The sequence below is a fragment of the Sus scrofa genome, chromosome 8, assembly GCF_054392235.1.
Source record: "Sus scrofa isolate SSC_HxYL_T2T_F1_AM1 chromosome 8, Sscrofa_HxYL_maternal_Yorkshire_Landrace_v2.0, whole genome shotgun sequence".
NCBI classification, from domain to species: domain Eukaryota; kingdom Metazoa; phylum Chordata; class Mammalia; order Artiodactyla; family Suidae; genus Sus; species Sus scrofa.
Window position 1 is genome coordinate 36,371,154 of NC_139390.1, and position 25,271 is coordinate 36,396,424.

At 38.8% G+C, this 25,271-nt stretch overlaps 1 protein-coding gene across 6 annotated transcripts in view; it reads right to left on the reverse strand.

The window, feature by feature from the left end:
- The window catches only part of GABRA2 (gamma-aminobutyric acid type A receptor subunit alpha2), a 129,524-nt gene extending 104,841 nt beyond the window's left edge, over positions 1-24,683 (reverse strand). For 2 of the 6 annotated variants that reach the window (XM_021101165.2, XM_005666628.4), the window contains exons 1-3: positions 24,446-24,683; positions 23,390-23,465; positions 20,756-20,871 (exon numbers count right to left, since the gene is read on the reverse strand). In XM_021101165.2, the coding sequence (XP_020956824.1) occupies positions 20,756-20,871; positions 23,390-23,460 (187 nt within the window). In that variant the 5' untranslated portion in view covers positions 23,461-23,465; positions 24,446-24,683. Of the gene's footprint in view, positions 1-20,755; positions 20,872-23,389; positions 23,466-23,998; positions 24,262-24,445 lie in introns of those variants that run through there. The other 4 variants (XM_084971940.1, XM_013978645.3, XM_013978643.3 and 1 more) reach the window with 3 other exon arrangements.
- Positions 24,684-25,271: the final 588 nt, after the last annotated feature.

Below are 25,271 nucleotides of genomic sequence, written 5' to 3' on the forward strand. Positions count from 1 at the left end.
TAGAAAAATAACTTCCCATGTCCTTTTTAAAGGACTGCTCATTTAAACTCATCATTTTCTAAACTCTGAACAAATCTCCATGTTATGACATATTAGCAAGAATCGAAGGGCAGCTGGGAAGTTAGCTAGTAATAAACACCTACCAATGCCAGGTACTTTTATGGGAAGATTACATACATAATTTCATTTAATCTTTTTAACATTCTTAGGAATGTTGGTTGTTTTATTTCTACTTTACCTATGAAGAAACTGAGGCTCAGAGAAGGTAACTAATGTGTATAAAAACTATATAATTAGAACATGTTACGACCAGAATACAAAGCTAGGTTTATCAGACTCCAAACTCTGACCTCTTTCCTGGGTACAATATATTGCTTTGCAAGATTAACAGAGTCAAATGGGGACAAAGGCAAATGTGTCTAGAAGAAAGGGTTTGTGCATTTAATATTCCTCATTTCTCAAGTTTTCACTGGCTTATCCCTCATTTATGCACCATGTTCTTTAAGTGTGACTTAAACAGGCCAATCGAAGCTGATATGTATATGTCTGATTGCATCATTGCATTGTTAATTCCACAAATAATATAAATACTAATTTATTAGGCATCAAGTAATATTGAAGTTATTCACCTAAACCACATAGTCTTCTTATGTCCTTCCCATTAGCTATTCTTGAACATAGTAACAAAAGACCTGATTCACATCAAAGAAGGGTTAAAACCAGCAGAGTAAGAGTCAAAGATTCTGGCTTAATTCACCAGTGTCCGAAGAGATTTTTCTATTAATCAATGTCTTTTCTGTCCCTTCATATCTGCGCCCAGATTCATGTCCAGGATGTATCTCAAAGTTAAGCTGATTAAGAAATGTGATAAAGAGAATGCCTAAGCAAATAAATGAGTGAAGTTGCACACCACTCTCCACCCTCCAGAGGTACTTATCCAGAGGCTCCCAGAGCAGAGATGTTTTCATTGCAATTCACCACCTCTGTTGGATTTGAGGGTTCTTAATTCTTGACTTCTCAGACAAAGGCTCTGGAGAAAATGCATTGGTCAAAAAGCCCATTTTTTCATAAAATAATTATGGGACAAAGGGCAAATAATTAATCTCTGGATCTCACTTACTGAATGAGGAAATAAAGTGGGAATCATCAAATTACCTCCCTCCCTTGTGGGACTAATAATGAGAATTAAATCGTAGGTAAACTGCTTAAAATATTACCTGGTACTAGAAACATGTTAGATACTGTTATTATTAATTTATTATGATCAGCATCATTTTATAATGTTATTAGATAGCTTCTGCAAGACAAATGAAAAATTTGAATAGTTGGTATGAAACTAATAATGGTTTTGCATAATTTCAACATAGATTAGCATTTAGACTTATGTGACTCAAGTTTCTGAAACATATTTTTGTTTGGTTTTGGTTTTTTTTAGGGCCACCCCCATGGTATATGGAAGTTCCTAGGCTAGGAGTCCAATCAGAGCTGCAGCTGCCAGCCTATGCCATAGCCACAGTAAAGTGGGATCCAAGCCCCATCTGCGACCTATACCACAGCTCATGGCAAAGCCAATCCTTAGCCCACTGAGTAAGTCCAGGGATCAAACCTGCATCCTCATGGATACCAGTTGGGTTTGTTATCGCTGAGCCATGACAGGAACTCCTGAGACATATTTTTGTGGTTTTGCTTTTGTTTCTATCATGTGTAACTAGTGGCTCTATCCTGCTTCATTTCAGGGTTAGAATACAGTGCTGAACCCATGGATCCTTTGTTTCACAATCATTGCTCATATGGTCCCCCCAGTTCAGCAACAGTGAAGGCCACTGAATTAGTCCTTTGGTCATATTAAATCCAAGGCCCTCATAACAGTTCTGACTTTGTGTGCTATTGAATTTAAGGTTCAGCATAGCAACCAAACCCATATATCAATCAACATTGTGTCTGAGAAGAGTGATTTATTGTAAGAAATGCTAGAGGTCTAAATAACTAACATTTAAAAATAAAACTCATTATTAAATGCCTAAAATGTATCTGAAAACCCCAAATGAGGAGCTATCCATAGTACAGATGTGTCCACGTATGTTTATGTATGAGCATTGGATGCATATACATAGTCAATTGACAAACAGTGAATTCTAGGTATTCTGCCAGTCACTGAAGACATAGTAGCAAACTAGAAAGACATGGCCTCTGCTCCTCCTCCACTTAATTCCATTCTCCCGGGCAATTACCGTCACAGAGGTTTGAGACTTCAGGCTAACACTTCAAAGACTGTCTCCTCTTAAATACCTACAATTCTAGCTCTGGCTTCCCAGCCCAAACACAAAGTTCTTTATGCCCAGGAGTTGGGGAAGAAGGTTTTAAGAGTATATGAAATCAATTTGTCCACAAAGTGTAACAGTTAAGTCTTAAATATGTTAAGCATGTTACCCAGAAAATATAGTTCCTGAATTATATCTTGAAATAAGATATAACTTGTATCACCAAGCAGTGCATATTATCTGTCACTATTAAAGATGAGTTACACTTTGAGAAATGGGGAATCTTGCTAGGAATGGTAGTCAGCAGGGGTTCCTGATGGCCTAGAGGTTAAGGATCTGGTGTTGTCACTGTTGTGGCTTGGTTTGATCCCTGGCCCTGGAACCTCCCCATGCCATGAGCATGGCCAAAACAAACAAACAAAAGAATGGTAGTCCTTTTGCTGCCAAATGTGCCCAATTCTTCTACTTCTGAGTACATGGTAGAGTTGAGTTGTACTTCTCTGCTCCCTTAAAATTAAGCATGTTTATCTATAAGCCTTCCTTTGAGCAAAGAATCTGTGAAGTGATATTTTGCCACATCGGGGCAGAAGCTTTAAGTGACAATGTGCTCCTGATCACATGTCTTTTCCCTGACACTGCAATCAGCGATATTTTGGATGGTGCAAGTCCACTGGCTTGAGACCCTAAGGAAGGATGATGACTAAGAGAGCTCAAACCCTGGGAGAGACCCCAGGGGGCAGTGTTGAGTCATGAACAAGATAAAATAAGAGAGAAATAAAGCGTATTTTAAACTCAGAGTTGTTGCTATAGCATAAGCTAGTTAATTCAGACTAATACACTTAGTAAACAAAAGCAGGGCTCTGATCCTACAAAATTGAAAGTCACCTCAGAACAGTGATGCACAAAAACTTCTCTTCCAAGTTATTGAGGAAATGCTAGCCAAACTTACTGGTGACAGACTGATCTTGCTATACATATTTATTTTTTAATTTCACTAAAGGTTACAAATAAAGCACTATGAGAGAACAGACAACATCATTCTTTTGTTTTGTTTTTGCATTTTTTTAAGGGCCGCACTCACGGCATACAGAGGTTCACAGGCTGGGGTCGAATCAAAGCTACAACTGCCGGCCTACATCACAGCCACAGCAACACCAGATCTGAGCCACTTTTGTGACCTACACCACAGCTCATGGCAACTCGGGATCCTTAACCCACTGAGTGAGGCCAGGGATCGAACCCGCAACCTCATGGTTCCTAGTCAGATTCGTTTCTGCTGCACCACGATGGGAACTCCAGACAACATCATTCTTAACCATAAACTTAAATATCAATAATTCAGTCCAGCATTTGGACCACCTGCATCAGAACCACGAATTTTTTTTAGATGCAAACTATTACATTTAGAATGGATGGGCAATGGGGTCCTGCTGCATAGCACAGGGAACTGTGTCCAAATTCTTGGGATAAAAAGCGATGGGGGATGATATAAAGAAAAGAATATGTGTGTGTGTATACATATATATATATATGACTGGGTTATTTTGCTATACAGCAGAAATTGCCACAACATTGTAAATCAACTTTAATAAAAAACAATTTTTTAAAATATCAAAAATTTCTGATGAAATGCAGATTCCTGGGCTCGACCCAGAACTGATTGAATTTTTGAGGATTTGTTAAAATTGCATTTAACAAATTCTCCAATTGATCCTTTCATATCCTTAATGAGAAATTTTGGTTTAGGGCCAAGACCTGCCAACTAATAATATTCAGGTGTGTTGTGTTTGAGTTGTACAAGATTTTGATTAGAATTAGAATAGGTTGACCTTTAAAATTAAGAAACATCCCATAAAAATTGATATTTTGAACAACTTGTGAAAAATAACTGGTGTATCTAGGAACTCTAATTTCAAACACTTATATGGCAATATCAGATAAAGTTCACCTTCCTTTAAACAAGGAATATACAAGCTCCAGTTGTTCAGTCATCATAATGTCAACTCATTCTTTTACCTGGTCTACCCAAAAGAAGCAGTAGAGTGTGGAACCCCTTGATCTGGTTTCCGAAGGATTTGTAACACAGACAGGAGATTACACTCCAGAAAGTAGGAAAAAAAGAAAGCCACTGGAGAGTGTTAGGCAAAAGAATGAAATGATCGATTGTAATTAAAAAATAAAAATCTGGGAGTCCCCATTGTGGCTCAGTGGGTTACAAACTGGATTGGTATCCATAAGGATTCAGGTTCAATCCCTGGCCTTGCTCACTGGGTTAAGGATCCGCCATTGCCCTGAACTGTGGTGTAGGTCACAGACGAGGCTTGGATCTGGTGTTGCTGTGGTGAAGGCCAGCTGCTGCAGCTCCAATTTGATCCCTAGCCTGGTAACTTCCATATGCTGAAGGTACAGCCCTAAAAAGCAAATAAATAAATAAATAAATACCTGACAATTATAGAAAGGTAGAACAGGTTTATATACTCAAGTGTTTGGGGGGATAGCACATTATTAACACATCAAGGCAGGTAACGTGACTGGGTGAGATCAGCTGAATGAGATCGCTGGTTAAAGATGAAGGCCATACCTCCTCTAATAGGGAAAGGTGTTACTTAGTTTCAATTGCTGTCATCGATCCAATTTCAATTTCAATTTCTGTCATCAGGAATTTTGGCCTAGGATCACCAAATCTGCCATTGTCAAAACAGAAAGAAATCCACAATTTTACTGAAAATGTCCTAATGTCTAAATATGTTCAGCTAATTATTTATTTAAAAATAAGAACAAACCAGTCAATCAGGTTGCTATGGGTGTTTCTGAGGATAGCAGAATTAGAGTCAGGTGACTGCAAAGGAGGAAAGAGAATTTGAAAAATCATTCGCAGATGGATTTTCAGCTCTTGCAGCTTGACAAAAGTGGCTACCCTTAACCATGCAAGAGAACCACAGGAAGAAAAGCCATTTCAGGTGGAAAATTATGAATTTAGCTTTCAGACTACAACTCATATGTAGTCTATTCATCTATTCAATAAATACTACGACTACTATCTACATTCTAGGCGCATTACACACTGTACAGGGGCTAGAACAACAGACACGGAGTCATAAATCTCTGATTTTAGAGATCTTAGATTCCAACAGGTAAAATAGGGTGCTACAAAAAAGTATGTTAATATTATGCCAAATATAGGGATCGATAATTTGTTTAAGAGAGATGTGTTTATGTGAGGGGATGACAGTCATGTAAGGTTAGTAGAAAGTATGACGTCTAAGCTGGAACCTGCAGAAAGGAAAATATGTTCCCAGTAGATTCAACAGCTTGGATAAAGGCCCACAAGCTAGAGAAAGCCCAATGCATTTAAAAAAAAAAAAAGTGAAACACAGTCAGTGAATCTCAGCCAGTCCATTCAAGACAGTGATACAACAGCGAGAGATAAGGCCAGAAAAGTGAACAGAGGCTAGGGGCTGTGAAGACTGCTTGATTGATTCATTGATTGATTGATTGATTGCTTTTTAGGGCTGCACCTGCAGCATATGGAGGTCCTGGGGTAGGGATCAAATCAGAGCTGCAGCTGCCAGCCTACACCACAACCACAGCAACACCGGATCCATAACCCACTGAGCTGAGTAAGGCCAGGGATTGAACCTACTACACTGTCGTGGGTATTAGTCCCGTTTGTAACCCACTGAACCACAACAGGAACTCAAGGCTACTACTTTCAATGCTCTGGACTTGATTCTGAAAGTAGAGGGTGGTCCTAAAGAGAGTTCATCTGGGCAGTAAGAAGTAAATTTACATCAGAAAACAGCAGCAGGATGAGAAAGAATCTACATGTAGTTTAATATCAGGAGCTATTCAATTTAATGAAATTCTTCCAGGAAAGTCATGAAAGTGAGAAGCAATAAGACTTACAGAATCTTGGAGAGCACTCACATTCAGGAAAGAAGAGAGAAAGATGAACCAAAGAATGAAACAGATGAATAAGAGTGGGGAGACCGAGACTCAGGAAAGGAGTGAGTTTCAAGAAGCAATAAATCTAAAGTATCAAGCAGAGCAGAGAAGTCCAAAGAGAGTGAGCTTTGAAAAGAAGTCGCCATTTCCAGCATAGAGAAAAAATGCCTAGCAATGTTTAAAACACTGGCAAGTGTAATGTGGCACATTTATCACTGCCTCACTTGTACCAATTGCTTCCTAATCAACCTTGCTTGGCTTTTAGAGAAGTTCTTAACTGGCATATTCATGAAATAGAAGTACCTAGTTTTGTACAAACTAGGAGTTGCTAGGGAGTTGGAAGAACCAAACAGCCTTTGTTCTCTTCTCAGATGGTCAGTTTACAGGCCTGGCAGCCTTATTCTGCTAGCCTGTATTCAGGCCCACACTCTATTTCTCTACAATGAAGAAAAAAATTGGTTTTAGATTTCTGTTCCAAGAAGCTTATTTCTACACTGTTTGCCTTGAAACAAGGCACAGAGAGATGGGAGTAATTTCAGATGTAAGGGGCATTACAGGTCATTAGCTATGGCCCCCCTTACCTTTATGTTTGGGAAACTGAGGCACAGAGATAATAATTGGCCTTTTATAAAAAGGGATTTTTCATATATAAACTAATGGTTTTTATGCTCTGGTACACTTTTGCCATCACAGTCTCTTCTGACCAAAGTAAAGGCCCTTCTCCTTTTAATGTCTTGAAAAGTGAAAAACGATCCTTATTCCCCGCAACCCCCCAAGACTGTACCTATGGTACACGGAAGTTCCTGGGCCAGGGATTGAATCTGAGCTGGACTCTTTAACCCACTGCAACAGGCTGAAATTGAACCCGCACCTCTGCAGCAACCCAAGCTATTGCAGTTGGATTCTAAACCCACTGCACCACAGTGGGAACTCCCAGTGGAGCAAATTAGATGGAACATAAAATAATTTAAAGAGAGAGCTTTACTATTTATACCCTCAAAATTATACCAGTGGTAAAATTTTATTTACCACCATACAGTATTTAGAGTTAAATTAGTTTTTTATAATCAATTATTTATACTAGATTAGTTCACAAGTTTAATCTCAACATTTTTTTTTTCTCACAACAAGTTAACTGCAGTATCCAACACATTTCTTTGAAGCAGATTTCAAATACCATCATGACTTTATCACAAATTAGTTTTAATTTTTTTATTATGGATAGAAATAGGAATATGTTTTTATTTATAGAGTGTGACAATTAAAATGTACTGATGACTGGAGAGAGAAATTACATTTAGCATTATATATCATATCCACAGACCTTAATGGTCAATCTAATATTTACTAGCAATTTTGTAAAAGCATATCATAAGGAATGGATTTATCTGTTTATATACCCTGATAAAAATAAGGTTTTCCACTGCAACCTTTAGGAACATAAATTATGAGTTCCTAATTGTCAAAGTAGAACATGACAGCAATAATAACAATAGTAACAATTAGTAAGCACTTAAAGAGCCTCTTCTCTTCATTGCATTATAATTTTTATGACTGTCCCCTGAGGTTGTACAACACAGCTGCCATAGCTGAGTATTTCCTTGCTATTCAAGGTGTGGCCCAAGGACCAGCAGCAATGGCATCACCGGAAAAGCCTATTAGAAAATGCAGTATCTTGAGGTTCACAGAGATTTACTTAATCAAGGTCTGCATTTTAACAATCATCATCCAGGTTACTTGTATGCAAATTAAATACAAGTTTAATTTGTATTAAAGTTTTGCAAATTAAAAATTTGCAAATTAAAAGTTCTGCAAATTAAAATTAAAGTTTTGCAAATTAAAAATTTGCAAAGTTTGCAAATTCAAGTTTTAAGTACTTTAGATATGGCAACTCCTCACTGGAATTAATATATTCCATTTTACAGAACAGGAAACTGAGGCACAAAAAGACTAAGTAACTTTTATTAGGATTAGTAAATGTGACAGGCATTGCCAGTAGCCTACTGAGTAGCCAACACATCTTCCTTCTTTCTAATAAATTCCTGATTTCATTTAAGGCAGTAATGTGCCCAACCCCAGGAAAAGCACTCATTTTCCCAGATGCTCTTCTAGCTTGAAATTAACTATGAGATAAATATGGACATCAGCTGCAAGTGCTGGGAAGGTTTATTTTTCTGATGATGGGAACTATTGGAATTGGCACCATCCCTTCCTTTCATTCCAATCTTCACCATGGATATGATAGCTGGAGCTGCAGCAGCCATTTGGGGACCACAAGGTAACGGCATAAGGACAGAAGTCGACAATAAGGAAGAGGAAGTGGAACACATTTTTTAAAAAAAATTCTAGGTACTTGATGTTCTTGGTGCCATCATTTAAGAACTAGGGACTAGGAGCCAACTACCTCCAGACTTCTTGCTGTGAAAACAATTGATCCCTGCCGACATCACAGCAGATAGATTTTTCTGTCATTTTTAGACAAACACACCTTTAGCTGATAAAGTCTACCATGATATTCTTCTTTCACCTATGTTTTATTAGTTTATGTCAGTGTTACGGGGCAAGGTTTCCTTTGTTCCAATCGGCATTAAACGTGCACTATAAAAAGCCACTTGGGATTATGATGCCCTCTGCTAATGTCTTCGGATGGAAGTATGTAATATGTCACACCACCCTCTCTGAGCGGGTGGGGAAAATTACAGAAATGACAAACCACAAAACAGTTCCCTAAAGGGAAGGGATTTGATGAAGAGTCACTTTCCGCCCCACTAATTTTCATATCCACTCACTTAAACATGCACCTGAGCACTTTCCTTATCTACTGATAGATTTTGCTTAACCTCCCAGATGTTCTGAAGCAGCAGCAACAATGACAGAAACTGCAGCTGTGCCCACAACTGGTAGCAGTCAGAGGTCCGAGAGTGACATGCCTGTATTAGAAGCTGTCACCAAAAAATGACAAAGACTAGATTAGGTGTGGCAGCAGCTAAAGGAGAGTGACAAAGGCAGGCAACATCAGTGAAACTAGCAGAACTGCATCTAAATATAAATACCTCCAGCCTGAGTCAGCATCGGGCCCTCCGGGGACTTCTCATCACCCCTTATTTCACAGATAGTAACGTGAACCCTCAGTGACCCTCCCTGCTAATGCTGTGAGTCAGACCACGCTTGGTGGCAGCCCAAAACACCTCCAAGAGTTCCTCTGGTTATCTGGGAGGCTTGAAAGAGTGAAAGTCAAAAGGGATTCTTTTGCTCCAGCAATATTCTCCTCACTACTTCATCCGCCTAGTGTTCTCCTTTAAGAATTCAGACCCTATTAGGTGGCTGTACATGTTTTAAGAATAACAAGTGCATTTTTGATATTTATTCTATTTTAAATGGCAACATACTGTAACATAAGCACTATTGATAATAAGGCTCTGTGTATAGTTTTCTTTTTAGTTCTCTTTGATCCTGTAATTCCATAATCATTACTAAAGGCAAAAGCTACTCAAAATGATAAAAGGATAGTCAGTTTTAGCTCTGGGGTATCAGGGGACTTTGTTCTCCTAGTAATGCTTTAATGAGAGCTGCCTTCACAATGGCTCTGCATTCACCCCCTTCCATTCTAACTTTTTCTCCACCTAATACCCACCACATTTACTCTCTTAAGAATCTAGAGTTTCTCTTCCTCTCAGAGCTGCTGGATGATTCTTCTGCTGTTCTATGAAGCACAATCATCAGGCTCACATTTTTTGCTTCGATGCTTATCCTCTCACATGCCCTAGATAACTAATTAAATCTACCCTTCCACATTCCCCTTTACCCAACCTGACCACCAGCCTTACAATTCCATTTTCTTTTAATTACGACTTCCTCTCTTGGTATCCACAAAGTTTTAATCTTCCTTGTAAACCTGGCTGGCATTTTAGCCCCCAAGTTCCGTTCTTGAGAAACCGGAGACTTTCTCTATGCAACTGCGGCAACAAAAATGAATTTGTTCCATTTATCCTCATTCTCTGACTATGGCTGATTTGCTTAATTCTCTCATAAAGGCTTCTAAAAAACTCATACGATTGAAAAAATGTGGCCCCTCCAACTCAAATATTTGAGTAGTAACTCAGCATTTTTGCTTCAAAATGTATTTACTCCTCAGGAGTAAGCAGGAGGAAACCAGAAGCTTCTCTCTCAATCTTTTTCCAAACATTCCATGATGTTTGACTTCCTCATTCAAAACCATTCCTCCAATTTAAGCCTGAGTTCACTTCAGTCCTGAAAAGTTTTTAATACACACACACCATCCGAAAAGCGCCTGGCCCTTTCACGTTCTTAGTGGAAGTCAAATGCCCTCTGAATACTTACGTCCTACTACAAAAAAATCTAGACTATGGGTTTGGAAATGTTCTAAAGAGACATTTATAATTTTTATCCTTTCTTCAACCTTCCTTAACCTTGTGACATAGCTTTATTCCTCTACTCAACAGACAAAATCCAATTGTACCATTCATTATATCATATTCCTAAAATAGTCATAAAATTTATTAGACTTTACTAAGCATCTCTACAAAATAGCTGAAAACGGCAGTATCTTCTTTTTAACACAGAATGGATACTGTATCAGAAGAAGAAAAACCTTACCTTTTCTTTCATTATGTTTAAATCAATTTAGTAATATTCTAACTAAACTATCCTCTAAGAATAATGAAATACTTTTATACAGAAAGAATAATGCCATACATGCTACTGGAATAATCTTTGTGCTACATTTTGCATTTATTCTCCTAAAAAGGAACTTCCATCCTGAATGTTAGCAAAGTATTTATAAGAATGCTCTTATAATAAAGTACTATATTTTTTAATTTTGTGCCAAACTATTTTTTTTGTTTTTAAGGGGCATGTTTTAAATATTTAAATAAACAGAAAATGTAAAAAAAAATAAAAATAAAAATGGACATCACTTAATTCACATTAAGATGAAGATGGACTCATACTTTTCTACCTGCTAGTTTTTTAATTTGTTAAAAAGATATAATAAAAATACATGAAGACATCAAAACTACTACCTAAGGTAAGTTACTTAAAATGCAAAAACCCAATGGAGAATTTGAAGGGATCTATATGTATCTTATAAATTGATATCCCAAATTTGATGAGCTTCTATATGAAATCTCTTGAGATTTTAACATGAATTTTATTTTTTGTGATACTATACTTCTAAATTATAAGATCTGTGCCTTGAGGAATGAGTTCAAGTTAAAAACAAGTTTTTGGAATTCTGTGTTGGGTCAGGAACATTAAAACCTCAAAGGAAATATATTAAATACTTATAATATTACAACTCATGTCATTTATTTTTTATTTCACAGGGCAGGTCTAGTTATTATTTAAATCATCTGCAGCTCAAAACGGATTAAGATGAGGCAGAAAATAAGTTTTCCTTAGAAAGAGAACTGAGGAGTTATCCAGAGGTTTTGACTGGAATTAACTCTTACCACACTACCTTTAAGAAAGCCACTCTTGCCAAAAATGCTCTCAACACCACAGCTACAGACACGAAAGACATACTCTCCGGAGGTTACACTCTTCTGTAGATATCACAGCAATATCACAGATATTACTCAGTCTGCAGTAAGAACATCAGAAATCACTCTTTATGAGAAAAGATTTACAGTTCAATAAAGAAAAACATAGACTAATTACACAATATTCTTAATTTAGAAGAGAAAGAAGAGGCCACTGTTAAGACACCTGAAAGACAGAAAGAACCAAAATATAGTATAATATGAATTTCTTCAAAGACTTGGTCCTGCTCATCATAGTATTTCCAGCATTTATAGCAAGACCCAGCAAATCCTTGACTCCTGGCAAGAAACAAATGAATAAATGCACTCTGCTTATAGAGACAGACCTCTGGCTATTTCCAGTGGTATGATGCAAGTAAAAGTGATTCTTTACCTCGCTCAACTCGAATAGCATGGTCTTATAATGGAACATGTACTGTTTCATTTTGAGAACCACACTGTACCTGCCTTGTCTGCCCGCCTAGGGGCTTCTTCCCTGGAGGCCCACACCACACCTTGTACGGCTTTAGATCCTACAGTGTCTCACATATTATAAGCCTTCAATATACATGTGTTAGGGAACAGACTACTAGAATAATGCCATTTGACTCTTTTCATGTTCATACATTGAAGAGTAATGAATTGCTGGATACACAAGCTGTCCACCTGGCCATCTCCACTATCAGTATAGATTTCTACAACACGATTGAGCTGTAGCAATCAAAAAAATAACACAAAAACAAATGGATCGGTCACGCTTCTGGTCCAATTTACTACTGTGTATTAAAGGGTGAAAAAAATGAAAAGCATTGATTGCACCTGAGCTTAAAAGCTAGCGAGAAAACAACACAGGGAGTGAGGCAGGCTTGTGCTTGAAAGAACAAAAATAATAATCGCTCAAAATTATGACTGAGGGCAATGCCTTTCTAGCAGCAATGGTTGAGAGAAGCAATGCTATTAATCGAAATTATTTTAAGGTGACAGCAAAGCCTTAATGTCAGTTCACTAAAACACGGGTCGGAAGTTCCTTGATGGGCTAGCATTAAGGATCCAGCTTTGTCACTACTGGGGCTCAGGCCACTGCTATGGTGGGGGTTCAGTTCCTGGCCCAGGAACTTTTGCATGCCACGAGTGTGGCCAAAAAAACTAAAAAGGGTCCTATCCTCTGGGTCAGGTACTTCAGTGATGTCCCCTTGAATATTGCATGAGCTGTTCTTTGGGAAGAAAGTGCCACCATCTAATCTAATGTATCCCCTTCTGCTCTGAATGCACTCACTGTGCCTTTCCTATAAAATAATCACAAGCTACATACGTAATTAAAAGAGCAAACTGAGAAAGAGTTCTTACAAAACCTCACTCTAACCATTTCTGAAGAAGCCTGTCTTAGTATCATTCCCTGATAGGGAGTGGGAAAATAATACACAGCTTTAGAATAAGGGTGCATGGAAACACTAAGCTGATTCTTAATCTGTTTAGAAATATTAAAAAGAATCACAGTTCCCACCGTGGTTCAGCTGTAATGAACCCGACTAGTATTCATGAGGACATGGGTTCAATCCCTGGCCTCGCTCAGTGGGTTAAGGATCCAGCACTGCCGTGAGCTGTGGTGTATGTAGGTCGCAGACGTGGCTCAGATCCCGCTTTGCTGTGGCTGTGGCGTAGGCCAGCAGCTGCAGCTCCAATTCAGCCCCCAGCTTGAGAACTTCCATATGCCATGGCTGCGACCCTAAAAAGACAAAAAAAAAAAAAAAAAAAAGAATCTAAAAGTATCCATGTAATATTACCATCTTTCTAGTTTAAGCTAGCATGTACTGTGAGAAAGCCCATACTATTTCCAGGCTAGAAAGAGACTACTCGGACAGGCCCCAGACAAAATTGAAGGAACTGATTTTGAAAGTCACATCCAGAATTTCCAGCCTCCCAAACAGCCTCCCACTTCAAGCAACTAGCAACGTTCTCGTTCTGTTTCATGCCTCCCACAAAAGAATTTTAAGGAAAGAGGAAATGAAAAAGAACTTGATATCGATCACTTATACATTTACCGAAAGGTACTTACACACATACATGAAGTCATCTCAACTTATTTTCATTTTCTCACTCATGAAATAATCAAACCTAGTGTTTCCTGTGACCTTTAGGCCAATTCAAGTGGGTGAAGATCTGGTGGCAGAAATGAGAAAGGCTCTGACATCTTCTTATGCCTCAGGCTTCAAATATGAAGGTTTTACCCCACTCCAGGCACCCTGGGGGGCCTCAGAAGGCTGAGTCAGAAGGGCGTGGGGAAACTAGGTTATCCGCTGCCTTGTGCCTCTTCAGAAGCATCAGCCCCAATCACAGCTGCTAAATGAGGAGAATGCCAAGCATCACAGCTTTTAAGTAGAAGCCCAATACCTGTATTTTACCTGCCTCCATTGAGACAAGGCCTCTATTGCATTCACAGTAGAAATAGCAGTAGAACCAACAATAATAGCAATAATATCTACAAGTATTGAGTGCCTTCTCTGCTTGCCAGACACTCCAAAGGATTTAGACGCTGAAAAAAATTTTGAAATTAAATCCTTAACAAACCAACATCACATACTTTTACTCCCCTCATTTCACAAATAAAGAAACCAAAGCAAGGAGAGGTTGAATAACATGCTAAAAGTTCCGTAGTTAATATGGGGGGGGGGGGCAACAGAATGCAAATTCATAGAGGTTAGTATTCATAGCCACTGATCTGAACCTTTACTTTATAAAATAATATGATACTAATTCTGAGGTCAGACTCCCTCTTAGGTTCTGGGAGAGACCAGATTCCTTTAGTTAATTTTTGCCCACTGAATAGCCTATATTTTATTTTTACAAATTTGAGAGCAGTAATATTCCTAGAAATCTATTATCATCCATCTCTCTTCAGCCTGAAGATAAATATCGAAAAGTGAAGTTGAGAACTGACCTTCAGTCCCTAAGTCTAAAACCCGACATCACGGTTTTCATGGCTTTAAGCAAGAAGTGTCTTCAAGTTTTCAGAGTACAAAACAAAAGCACTGGGGGAAAATATTCTATCTAGACAAGGTCCTTGAAACAGCTTTTCAAAATGCAGTTAAGCATGGTGCTCAATCTGGATTTTCCAGACTGAATCTATAATTTAGATACCAAGCCTTGTCACTTCTAATAGTTGTCACTGTTGAGCACTGTGGATGTTAGCTGTCATAAATATACATAGCCTGTCGTCTACACATTCGCTTTTTCAATGACCCCATAAAACTGGTCCAAAAAACAATTGTTGCTCCTTTTATTCCGTTAACAATTTGAAAGCCTCTTACAGAATGTGAAAAATCCATAAGTGGTACCCAAGTTATTAGCTCCAATGACTAAAATGAAGACAAAAGGAAAACTTGATTTCGTTATTAGTTCTAGCTCATTTGAATGAACAGACTTGGTAGATAAGAAAGCAGACTCATCTCAGGTTTTCAGACTTACAAGGAAGTATGCCAAACCAAATGCACACAAGGCCTACCAATATTTTCTTGGCATGTTTTCAAGGATCCTACCTTCTAAGATGATGTACGCCTTGAAAAACTCCCCTCTGCTATTCCTAACAATACTAACACCTATCAATTGTATGCAACATTATGCTTTCTTAAAATTTTTAATTAACATGAACCACACCATATCCTTACACAATAAATAGAATAAGTAGAATCTCTCCTCTAATTACACAGATGAGTAAATTAAGGCAGAGATGGGATAAATGAATCACCCAAAATCACACAGTTAGTTCAAGGTAGAATTATAGTTAACATAAGTCAGGAGTTTGAATAACCCATATAATAATTATTTCCAGGAGTTCCTGCTATGGCACAAAGGGATTGGTGGCGTCTTGGAACCACTGGGATGCCGGTTGGATCCCCAGCCCTGGCATTCTGCAGCTGTGGCTTAAGTTGCAACTGCGGCTAGGATCTGATCCCTGGCCCAGGAACTCCACATATCAAGGGGTGGCCAAAATAAATAAGTAAATAAAATAAAGGGGATTTATTATTTTTTTAATTATTTCAATACACCAAAAATCAGCTTAAACTAGACTGATGCTAATAGTGAAAGGCCAGTATGTTAATTAAATGATAATTGTCCCAATGATCTCAAGGATAAGGCAAGATGTATAGTTGATTCTTTTCGTGGTAGCATACTAAATAAAATAAAATAAATAAATAAAATTAAAATCCATTCAAGAAATAGTTAATCCCATGCTTACTATGTGCCAGGCACTGTTCTAGACGCTAGGGAGCCAAGCAACGAAACACAGGCCAAAATTCCTGATCTCTATTAACCTACATTCTAGCAAAAAACAAACAAAAAAAATAAGCAGTTGACACAATGATAAAAAAATTAGACTGTATATTTCAAAAGTATACAAAATATCCTTTATTTATAAGGATAAAATGAAACTAGGTAAGAAGAATCAGAATTGCTAGGGGATGCACATGTCATAGTATTTATTAGATTGGTCAGGGCAGACATCACTGCGAAGGTGCGATCAAGGGATGCCAGGGAAGGGGACACTCGGGGAAGAAGCTCCAAGGAGCATCCTGGTATGTTCACAGAACAGGAAGGAAGCCAGTGTGACTGACAGGGGTCTCAGAAAGAAGAGTTGTGTGAGGTAAGGCCAAGGAAAGATTAGGAAGACAGATCATGCAGAGCCTCAGAGGCCACTGGAAGAAATCTGTTTTTTATCCTGACTGAAGTAGAGAATACTGCAGGATCTTGAGCAGTTCAGTAATGGGATTATACCCAGAGTTTAAGGAGGATGCATAGCTCTGTACACCTTAAATGTATACAGTTCTGTATGGCAACTATACCTTAATAAAACCAGAAGAAAAAAAGAGAGAGAGAGAACCCATAGTTACTTTTTGTTTTGGTTTGTTTTGTTTTTTTGGGCCACACCTGAGGCATATGGAAGTTCCCAAGCTAGGAGTCAAATTGGAGCTGTAGCTGCTGGCCTATGCCACAGCGACACGGAATCTGAGCCACATTTGCGATTTACCCCACAACTCATGGCAACACCACATTCCTTAACCCACTGAGCAAAGCCAGGGATCAAAGCCATATCAGGTTCATAACCTGCTGAGCCACAATGGGAATCCGCCCCCCCCCCTGCTTTTTTTTTTCATAGTTACTTACTAAATACCTTAAAGTGCCTTAAAATATTATCACTCAATGTATTATATAATCTTTGTCATATATATGAATCTCATTTTACCCTCTTCCCCTCAGAATAAAATACTATTATTCCAATTTTTCTTAAGAAAATACCAAGGTTCAGAATGGCTAAGTAATGTGTCTGGGATAAAAATCTAGTAAATTGTAGAGCCAGATGAAAAGAACAATTTTTCTACTCTTGATCCAAAACTGATTGCTCTTTCCTATGTACTCATGTACACTAAAATTACAAAGGAAAAAATAATAATAATTATTGAGATTAATTATCCAGATTATCCATCAATAGAGATGCTCCGTTTGATATATTAAAGCTGAATCATTTTTCCTTATAATTAATTTCTGGAACATAATGATACAAATAATTCCCCTGAACTTTCTATTGGAAATGACATATGAACATTCAGGCAAAGAATTTTGGACACAAAAGCACCATAATAATAACTGAAACTTACAGCAGTATATTTCCAAATATCCTCAGAGTCTTCTAGTTATTGTTATGTATTAACTACCCCTCTATGCCAGTCACTGTGTTAAATCCTTTGCATATATCATTTTACCTTATGTTCATCCAAACCCCTAAGAACAGTAATAGTAATCCCATTTTATAGCTAACAAATGTGGCCCCAGAGAGACAAAGTATGGAAAGGTCAAAGGACCGCTCAGTATTGAGCTGGGATTTTTACCTAAATCTCTACAATCTAAAGTTAGGTTCTCTTTACTAAGCCACCCTACCTTCCTAAAGCATAATGTTTGACATATCGCCTCAACATTCCCATTTAAAAGGTCAGCCAAATGTGAGTGGCCCCATTTTACAGATGATTAACTGGTGATAGAAAAGTTAATCAAGCAATCAATATTTATTTTATGGCCACCATATGCAAATCAGTATTTGGTTACCGTAAGTACAGAGGATTTATGATACAATATCTTGCTTCAATAAGTTTACAATCTTGTTAAGGTAACAAGAGACACATAAAAAGGTAATAAATAATCCAGGAGAGCATATAATAAGTACCAAATGAGATATAGGGCCAACAACAGCTAACGAAATGCAACAAGGAGAAAATTGAATATGGGTGCTTCATTTCAGTTAAGAAAGATTGTTACTAAAAAGGACCCAAGTTGAGGTAATCTTCACAGGAGCTGTAGGGTTAGACCAACAGAGAGGAAAAATATGATCAAGAGCCAGGGGAGCAGATGTGAATCCATTACCAAGAGAAAATGAATGGACACCTTTGAAGTACAGGATGGATGGATGGATGGATGGATGGATGGATGGATGGATGGATGGCGAAGTAAAAAATGAAGCCAGGGAAGTAAACTGTAAAGACCTTGATTGTCACAGTAGAAAACTATGGGAGGAGGGAAGGAATTGACTGTGTTTAACTACTAGTATGTGGCACTTGCTTTGTGTACACTTTGGTTTATACAATCTTCTCAACAACTCTACAAGGTAGAAAGTAAATATATCATGGCCATTTTATAGAGATTACCTGGCCAAGGCACTGTTTGGGATGCATCAGTGGAGCAGAAATTCTAATCTAGAACTATATCGATGCAAGGCTTATATTCCCTCCACTACCCCCTCCCAACATGGCCATCTATGGAGGCAATGGTAAGTCACTGAAGTTATCTGATCAAGAAAAGAGAATGACATATGAAAAGCACTGACTAAAAGAAGACCAATCTGACTGTGAGATATTAGCATATGTCCAATATCAGAGACGGACTGGGGAAGGAAGATACCAGGCAAGAAGAGCCACTTTGTCTATTGTAATAACCTACAGAATGAGTACAACCATCTGAATCTGAATCCTGACAATGCAAGTAAAAAGAATGGAAGAGATATTAAAAGAGAACTGTGAAGACATAAATGGCAATACCTATGTCCTACAACAGGTAGTTTTACTTTCCCAACTACATGCCCACAATGTAAATATTTCTCCTAAAAACTCAGAGGCAAAATCCAATATCTAGCTCAAATATTTTAAGGGTTTTTTTTTTTTTTGGACAGCACATGATTTATTTAAAAATAATAAAATCCATGCCTTGGGAAAAATATCTGCCTTAGTACAACCTACCCCTCAAGCCATCATGAATTATGACAGCCTCAAGTTAGGCATATTCCTATTGTATGAGTTTAACATTAGTTCCTTGCTCTATATGCTAACAAGGACAGTAATTCCTTATATTTGTAGTCATTAGACATGTTAATTACTAAGGAACTCTTCTTCTCCTTTATGTTCCTGGACTGAGTGAGAGATACAATGTGTCATTCTTTGATCCGGAACATTATTTTTCCCCAGCACTTCTCTCTTAAAATATGAGCGTATCCACTCAGGATTTAAGTCAAAAATGAATAGCACTTTAATAGCATATTATTTAAAACCAAGTTGGGTCTTTTCCAACCTTTTCCAGCTCCTAGAGTTAACCACCCATATTTTTCAAAGACAGTATTTACATAAATTTCCAGGCATTCAGTCAATACACATCTTTTCAAGCAACTTAATACTGCAAAGTTGCCAACCTGGTAATAATCAGGCTAACTAATATAAGCCTTTGGTTAATATCAAGGGTTCAACTAATTTGTCTTAATTTTATTTTTATTTATTTATTTTTTTTTTTGTCTTTTTGCTATTTCTTGGGCCGCTCCCACGGCATATGGAGGTTCCCAGGCTAGGGGTCAAATCGGAGCTGTAGCCACTAACCTACGCCAGAGCCACAGCAACGCGGGATCTGAGCCGCGTCTGCAACCCACACCACAGCTCAAGGCAACGCCGGATCCTTAACCCACTGAGCAAGGCCAGGGATCGAACCCGCAACCTCATGGTTCCTAGTCGGATCCGTTAACCACTGCGCCACGATGGGAACTCCTAATTTGTCTTAATTTTAAATTAATTATTAAACTGCACATCCTAATAAGTAAAATATACATTTGGTAAATGAGTGTATGCATACACACACACACACACACACACACACATATATATATGATGTTAGAATTGATGAGTAACAATATTATGACTCAGAGTCCTTTTAGGAATTACACGCCTACCCTACTTTGACCTAATCTCCTTAGTATCACCCAACTATGCTGAAGGATAATTAAAATTTAACATTTTAACCAAGTCTAATTTAATTTACCTTTATGGATAAAAATAAATTTGTTTTCCTAAGTTGAAAATGAACGTCTAAATTTGAAATCAAACTGTGCCACAACCCAATAAACTTAGGCCTACAGCTAAAGTATATGCAAAATGTCTTTGATTGTTTCAAGAATGCCAAATGGGTGCTGTATTTTATAAACGTCGCATGTATGTGTAAAGAAATATCATCAGAGAATCCTAATAACTGTATTTGCTAAAAGACAACACAGATATTCCTTTATTTTTTTTATGTTCCTCTTTTCTATGTATCCGTACCCATGTGAAAACAGGCATCTGTAAAATTCAATGAAGGAAACCAAAGATACTACAGAAGCATATCTGCCCAATGATGTCACGCTTTCACATACTCTAAGTTTGAAAAATTTAGCCATTGTAACTAAACTAATTTGAAATCTATTCATGCACAACGTGTGGGCTCTATATGACTTCAGGTATTCTATAAAAGGTATGTTAAATACATTATGCATGTATAAAAGGAATCAGAGATGATGTTTATTTCATATACCTTATTTTCTATTATCTATGTTTTTTAATATGTGGCAGTGCATTCACATATAAAATGTATTAAAATATAAATATTACCCTTATCTCTTAAAGGCATTATTTTGTCAGAGTTTAAGAAAAGGAAAACTATTTTTACCTCCCAGTCCTGGTCTAAGCCGATTATCGTAACCATCCAGAAGTCTGTCTAGAATTCTTGTAAAGATGGTAATGTTATTTTTAGCCTCATCTTCTTGGATGTTAGCCAGCGCCAACCTAAACAGATAATTTTACAAGCTGATATATATACATATGTGTATTTTGCAAGTGCCAACATGCTCTTCTTCTCTGATTTGAATTATAAGCCTCCCTAAGCTATCAGTGCCACCCATTTTCCTTCTTTTTTTTTTTTTTTCATGTTTATAAATACCCATGTGTCTATGGGAAAGGTAAACATGCTGTTGGAAACGGTTAATAACTACTAAATTATCAGAAAGTCTGATGTCAAAATTATTTCATATTTCTACCACTTAGCATTCTGTGTGGACTATTCACTTTTTTCTAACATCTATTCCCTAGACTATCCTATGATTGTAGATTATCACCTGCAGTTACTATTAATAATGTTATTCCGCATCTACAAAGGTACAGAAACCAAAGGGGCTCCTGAAATAATTCCTCAGTGATTTAAATATTAATTGGAAATTAAATTCCTCCCTTGGAGGTACGCAATTTTTCTAGCTTCCTCACGAACGTCTTTTCTTTTTATGTCTTTTTCTCTTTTAAACCAAGATGATTTCCTTACTTGGGGTATACCTCCACCCAATGGCCAAGTGCAATATAGACATCAGGGAAACTCTGCTGGCTGTGTTCCAGGCTCCACTGTAGCCAGGAGGTGGAGGTGGGCTCTGAAAGGATTAGCAGCACACACACACAGCTGCAGAGAGCCTTGGAGGAGTACCCCTCCTGGCTGGTCTTGAGGAGAGTGACAGAGGTCATTCAAAGATTAAAATGCCCAGCTACTTTGTGTGTGTGTGTGTGTGTGAGAGAGAGAGAGAGAGAGAGAAATTTGCAGGAGGAATAAATGGTTTTAAAACACCGGGAGAGGGCTAGAAACAGTGATTCTCTCCATTATTTCTCCATCAGAAAGCCAGAGACCTGATTTTGTGACATCCAGCAATTTGGTGCAGAAGCAACTGGATGTATAAAACAGAATGTCCCTTTTCACTGCCATTTTTTTCCCCCAGAATGATTCAGAGATTTAAATTACTGGCCCCAAAAAAGAATCATTTATATAATAGAATAAAATACTGGCATGAGCATTACTGGTCAAATATAGAACAGAAAACTAGTAGAAGGAAATATGGTTAAGTACTGAGGATTTTCAGTGATTATTAACTGACCATGGTTTGTTCACTCCTTCAAAATCAATGATTATATGTAATTGCAATCAGATCAAGGTGTATTGTGTGAAATATCATTGACGGAATTCATTTGCATTTAAATGATTACTCAGCCAGGAGCTAAAAATAGTCATGGTTCATCAAAAATTGGTAACCAACTTCAAATATTCTCTTGAGAGAAAATATCAAAATACTGACATAAAGACAAACATCTTTAAATTATGTAAGCAAACTAGTTCATATCTTTAAGCCTCAAAAGTTTCCATATTGCCTTAAGCTCATTTTAAATCCAATCACCAAGATAGTCATAAAGTTCCATTTAGAGATTTTCACTGGAGAGTGTTTTTTAATCTCATGTGACATTTTCTTTCTAAAGTCAATATTAAGATGTTAATGAGGTGATATATTCAAATTTAACATAAAGCTTTATAAAGAGGTTTCTTCTAAATTTTAGAATGTATTTTCATACTTTGACAATTAGACAGAAAAATGAAAATTCAAAAGAGAAATAAAGGTATCATAAAATCATAAGGACTAAATTTTTAAGGGAATGGTTACATGGATATTCTTATGAGTTTTAAATTTTAAGTGCTCTGGTATTTTGAAAACCATACCCTAAATTCAGGCAAAAAATAAAAGATGTCCACTGATGATAAAAATCAGAAAAGACTACAATTAAGATGAAGTTGCTGAAAGCAACAGAAATTAAATCTCATGTTCATAGAATTGTATTCACAGGCACAAGAGAATTTGCTACATTTTCAAAATAAGCACTTTTTATGATAGCACCATTTTAGGAATAAAAGATCTCTAAATAATATGAAAAGTTGATTAATCAAGCTTTTGTTTTATTGTTTGTGATTGTGAAGTTGTATACTACCTCCACCTAGAGGTTTAAGACTCACACATCATTTGGGTTTTCTATGTTGACTAAAAGAGCCAAGATCATTCAAGAAAAAAAGGAAAGAAAGAGAGAAAAAGAAAAAACAAATTAACACTCAAATTACTTTAGCCTGTGCTTTTCTGTTTGGCTTAAAGGAAACCTATTGGCTTCTTTCATGATTCTGGTGTCATTACAATCCTATATAACAACCACTTCAATTCCCTGCAAAATCATGCCACTCAAAGGATGTTCTTCTCTCCTGTGACTTCTTTTTTTTTTAGAAAATGTCTGTATTCACTTTCATATTTAATCCCTAAAAACACGAAGCAGCAAACTTTTAATAGTCTCTGACCCTTCATAGTTCTGTTCACTGGTACAACCTCTTTTCATTAGAAATGATCTTTTAAAATACTTCAGCTTCTCAAAAGCCACCTCTGTATTAAGGACATTCAAGAAACACACCTTTACCCTGATTTTAAAATGTCAGTATGGTAAATAATTGTCTCACCTGGCTGGGTCCCACACCAAGAAAACAAAAAGCAGCAACTGCATGTTGGAGATGTTCAGTTTCCTCTTCATCACCACTGTTTTAAAGTCAAGGAAGAAAAACAAAATACACTTAAAATTACATTCAATCCCACCCTCCAAATACCCCAAAAGAATGTCAATTCAACTGGGAATTGGAGTTAAAGCTATAGAGATTATTCCAGTGGAGCGTGTGTAGAGTGTGATGATTGGAAGAGGGTTTTTTCTTTCTTTTCTTCTTCTTTTTTCTCTTGACAGAAAGATGATCAAATCATCAGACTTTGCTCTGCCAGGAACTTCCCCCAGCCCCATCGTCAGCAAACACTATTTTGTGCACACGCAATAACACACGGTACTGTGCACTGGCATAGGAGCTGGAGGAAAGAATGGGTTAGAGGGGAGAAGGAAAAAGGGGAGGAGAGATGGGTACTTCATGCCACAATCCCCTCAGACAAGACCACCCCCGCAACCATAGTGGGAAAAGCAAGGGGCAGCCAGCCCACTTTTTTCGATTATTATTCTTTCATTACAGTGAACTGCAGTCCTCAAGTCTCCACTAGTTTTATTCCCTCTGAAATAAAAATAAAATAACCTCCCTCCCTGCCCATCCACAGTTGCCCACGACCACGTCTCGGAGGCAGCCTGGTTCGGATTAACTGCTGCGAAACGACGCGTTTGACAGCTGTTCCGGAGCCAAGGACCACAATCCCAGCAGGAGCGTGAGGCTCCGGGATCCAGCAGAGGCAGGCAGGCAGTAGCGGTCACAGTGTGCAAAGTTGAAGACTGTAAAAGAGCCAGTCTAACGTGCCGCCGGGCGGGCGGCTCGAATCTTAGGGTAGTTGCAAATAGGCTTCTGATAAGCAGTATGGCAATTGTTTTTTAAAGGTGCTGGGGAGGAGGGGGCGACCTGAGCCTCCTGGATTTCCAGGGAGCATCGGAGAGTGAGGGGTGGTGGGGTGGGGAGAGATGAGCCGCTCATGGGAGGCAAAGGTAAATGGGGAAGCAAGGTCCCTAATAGGAACAACGTGTGCAACCTTACCTGAAATAGCAAGCAGAATTGGGTGTTTTCCTCCCTTTGCCCTGATCCTGAGGAGACGGGAAACTTGAGAAAGGGGAGAGAGGGACTGACTGCAGCAGCCCGGCGAGCGGGAGCGATAGGCTGGTGGAAGCCGAAGGAGAGCGGGAGGAGCGGCGGCGGCGGCGGCGGCGGCGGCGGCGCGCGGAGTAGAAGGAGGCAAAGGCGTCCGTAGTGGCGGTGATGGGCGGAGGAGAAGGAAGAGGAGGAGGGGGAAGCGTTGGCAGAAGCAGGCGGGGTGGGGGAAGCGAGCGGAGGCGCTGTGCACGCAAGCAGCGGCGGGCACGAGCCTCACGCCTGGAGGAGGAGCCAGGCCCGGGAGGAGGGCTAAAGAGGTTCCTGGGGACACAGGGACCCCCCCCTACCCCGCCCCGGATCCCGAGTAACAGCCGGCTGTCCGCTGGGCACCCGCAGCAGCGCAGTCCCGGGCAGTCGCGAGCGCGCGGGTGCGCTCGGAGCACGGCTCCCGCACCCACGCCTCGCCGGAGGAACAGAGCCCACGCGCCGCCCGGGACGATGCCCCGCGGCCGCTTGCTGGGGCTTCTCCAAGGCTCCAAGGTTCTTGAGGGGGGCTGCGGGCGGGTGCTGGTGCGCAGTCGGGAACGCATGTGAGTCTGTGCAGCCCTAGATCCCCCCACCCCCAACCCCCAGCCTCGCCATGCTGCCTGCCCGCCCCGCAACGTGCCCCGGTTCTGGAGCGACGTCGCTGCCACGGAGAGGGACCGCTCCCGCTGGAGGGCGAGGGGACTAATCACGCTTGTAGTTGGTCATCAGCGTATCCTCGCAGGAC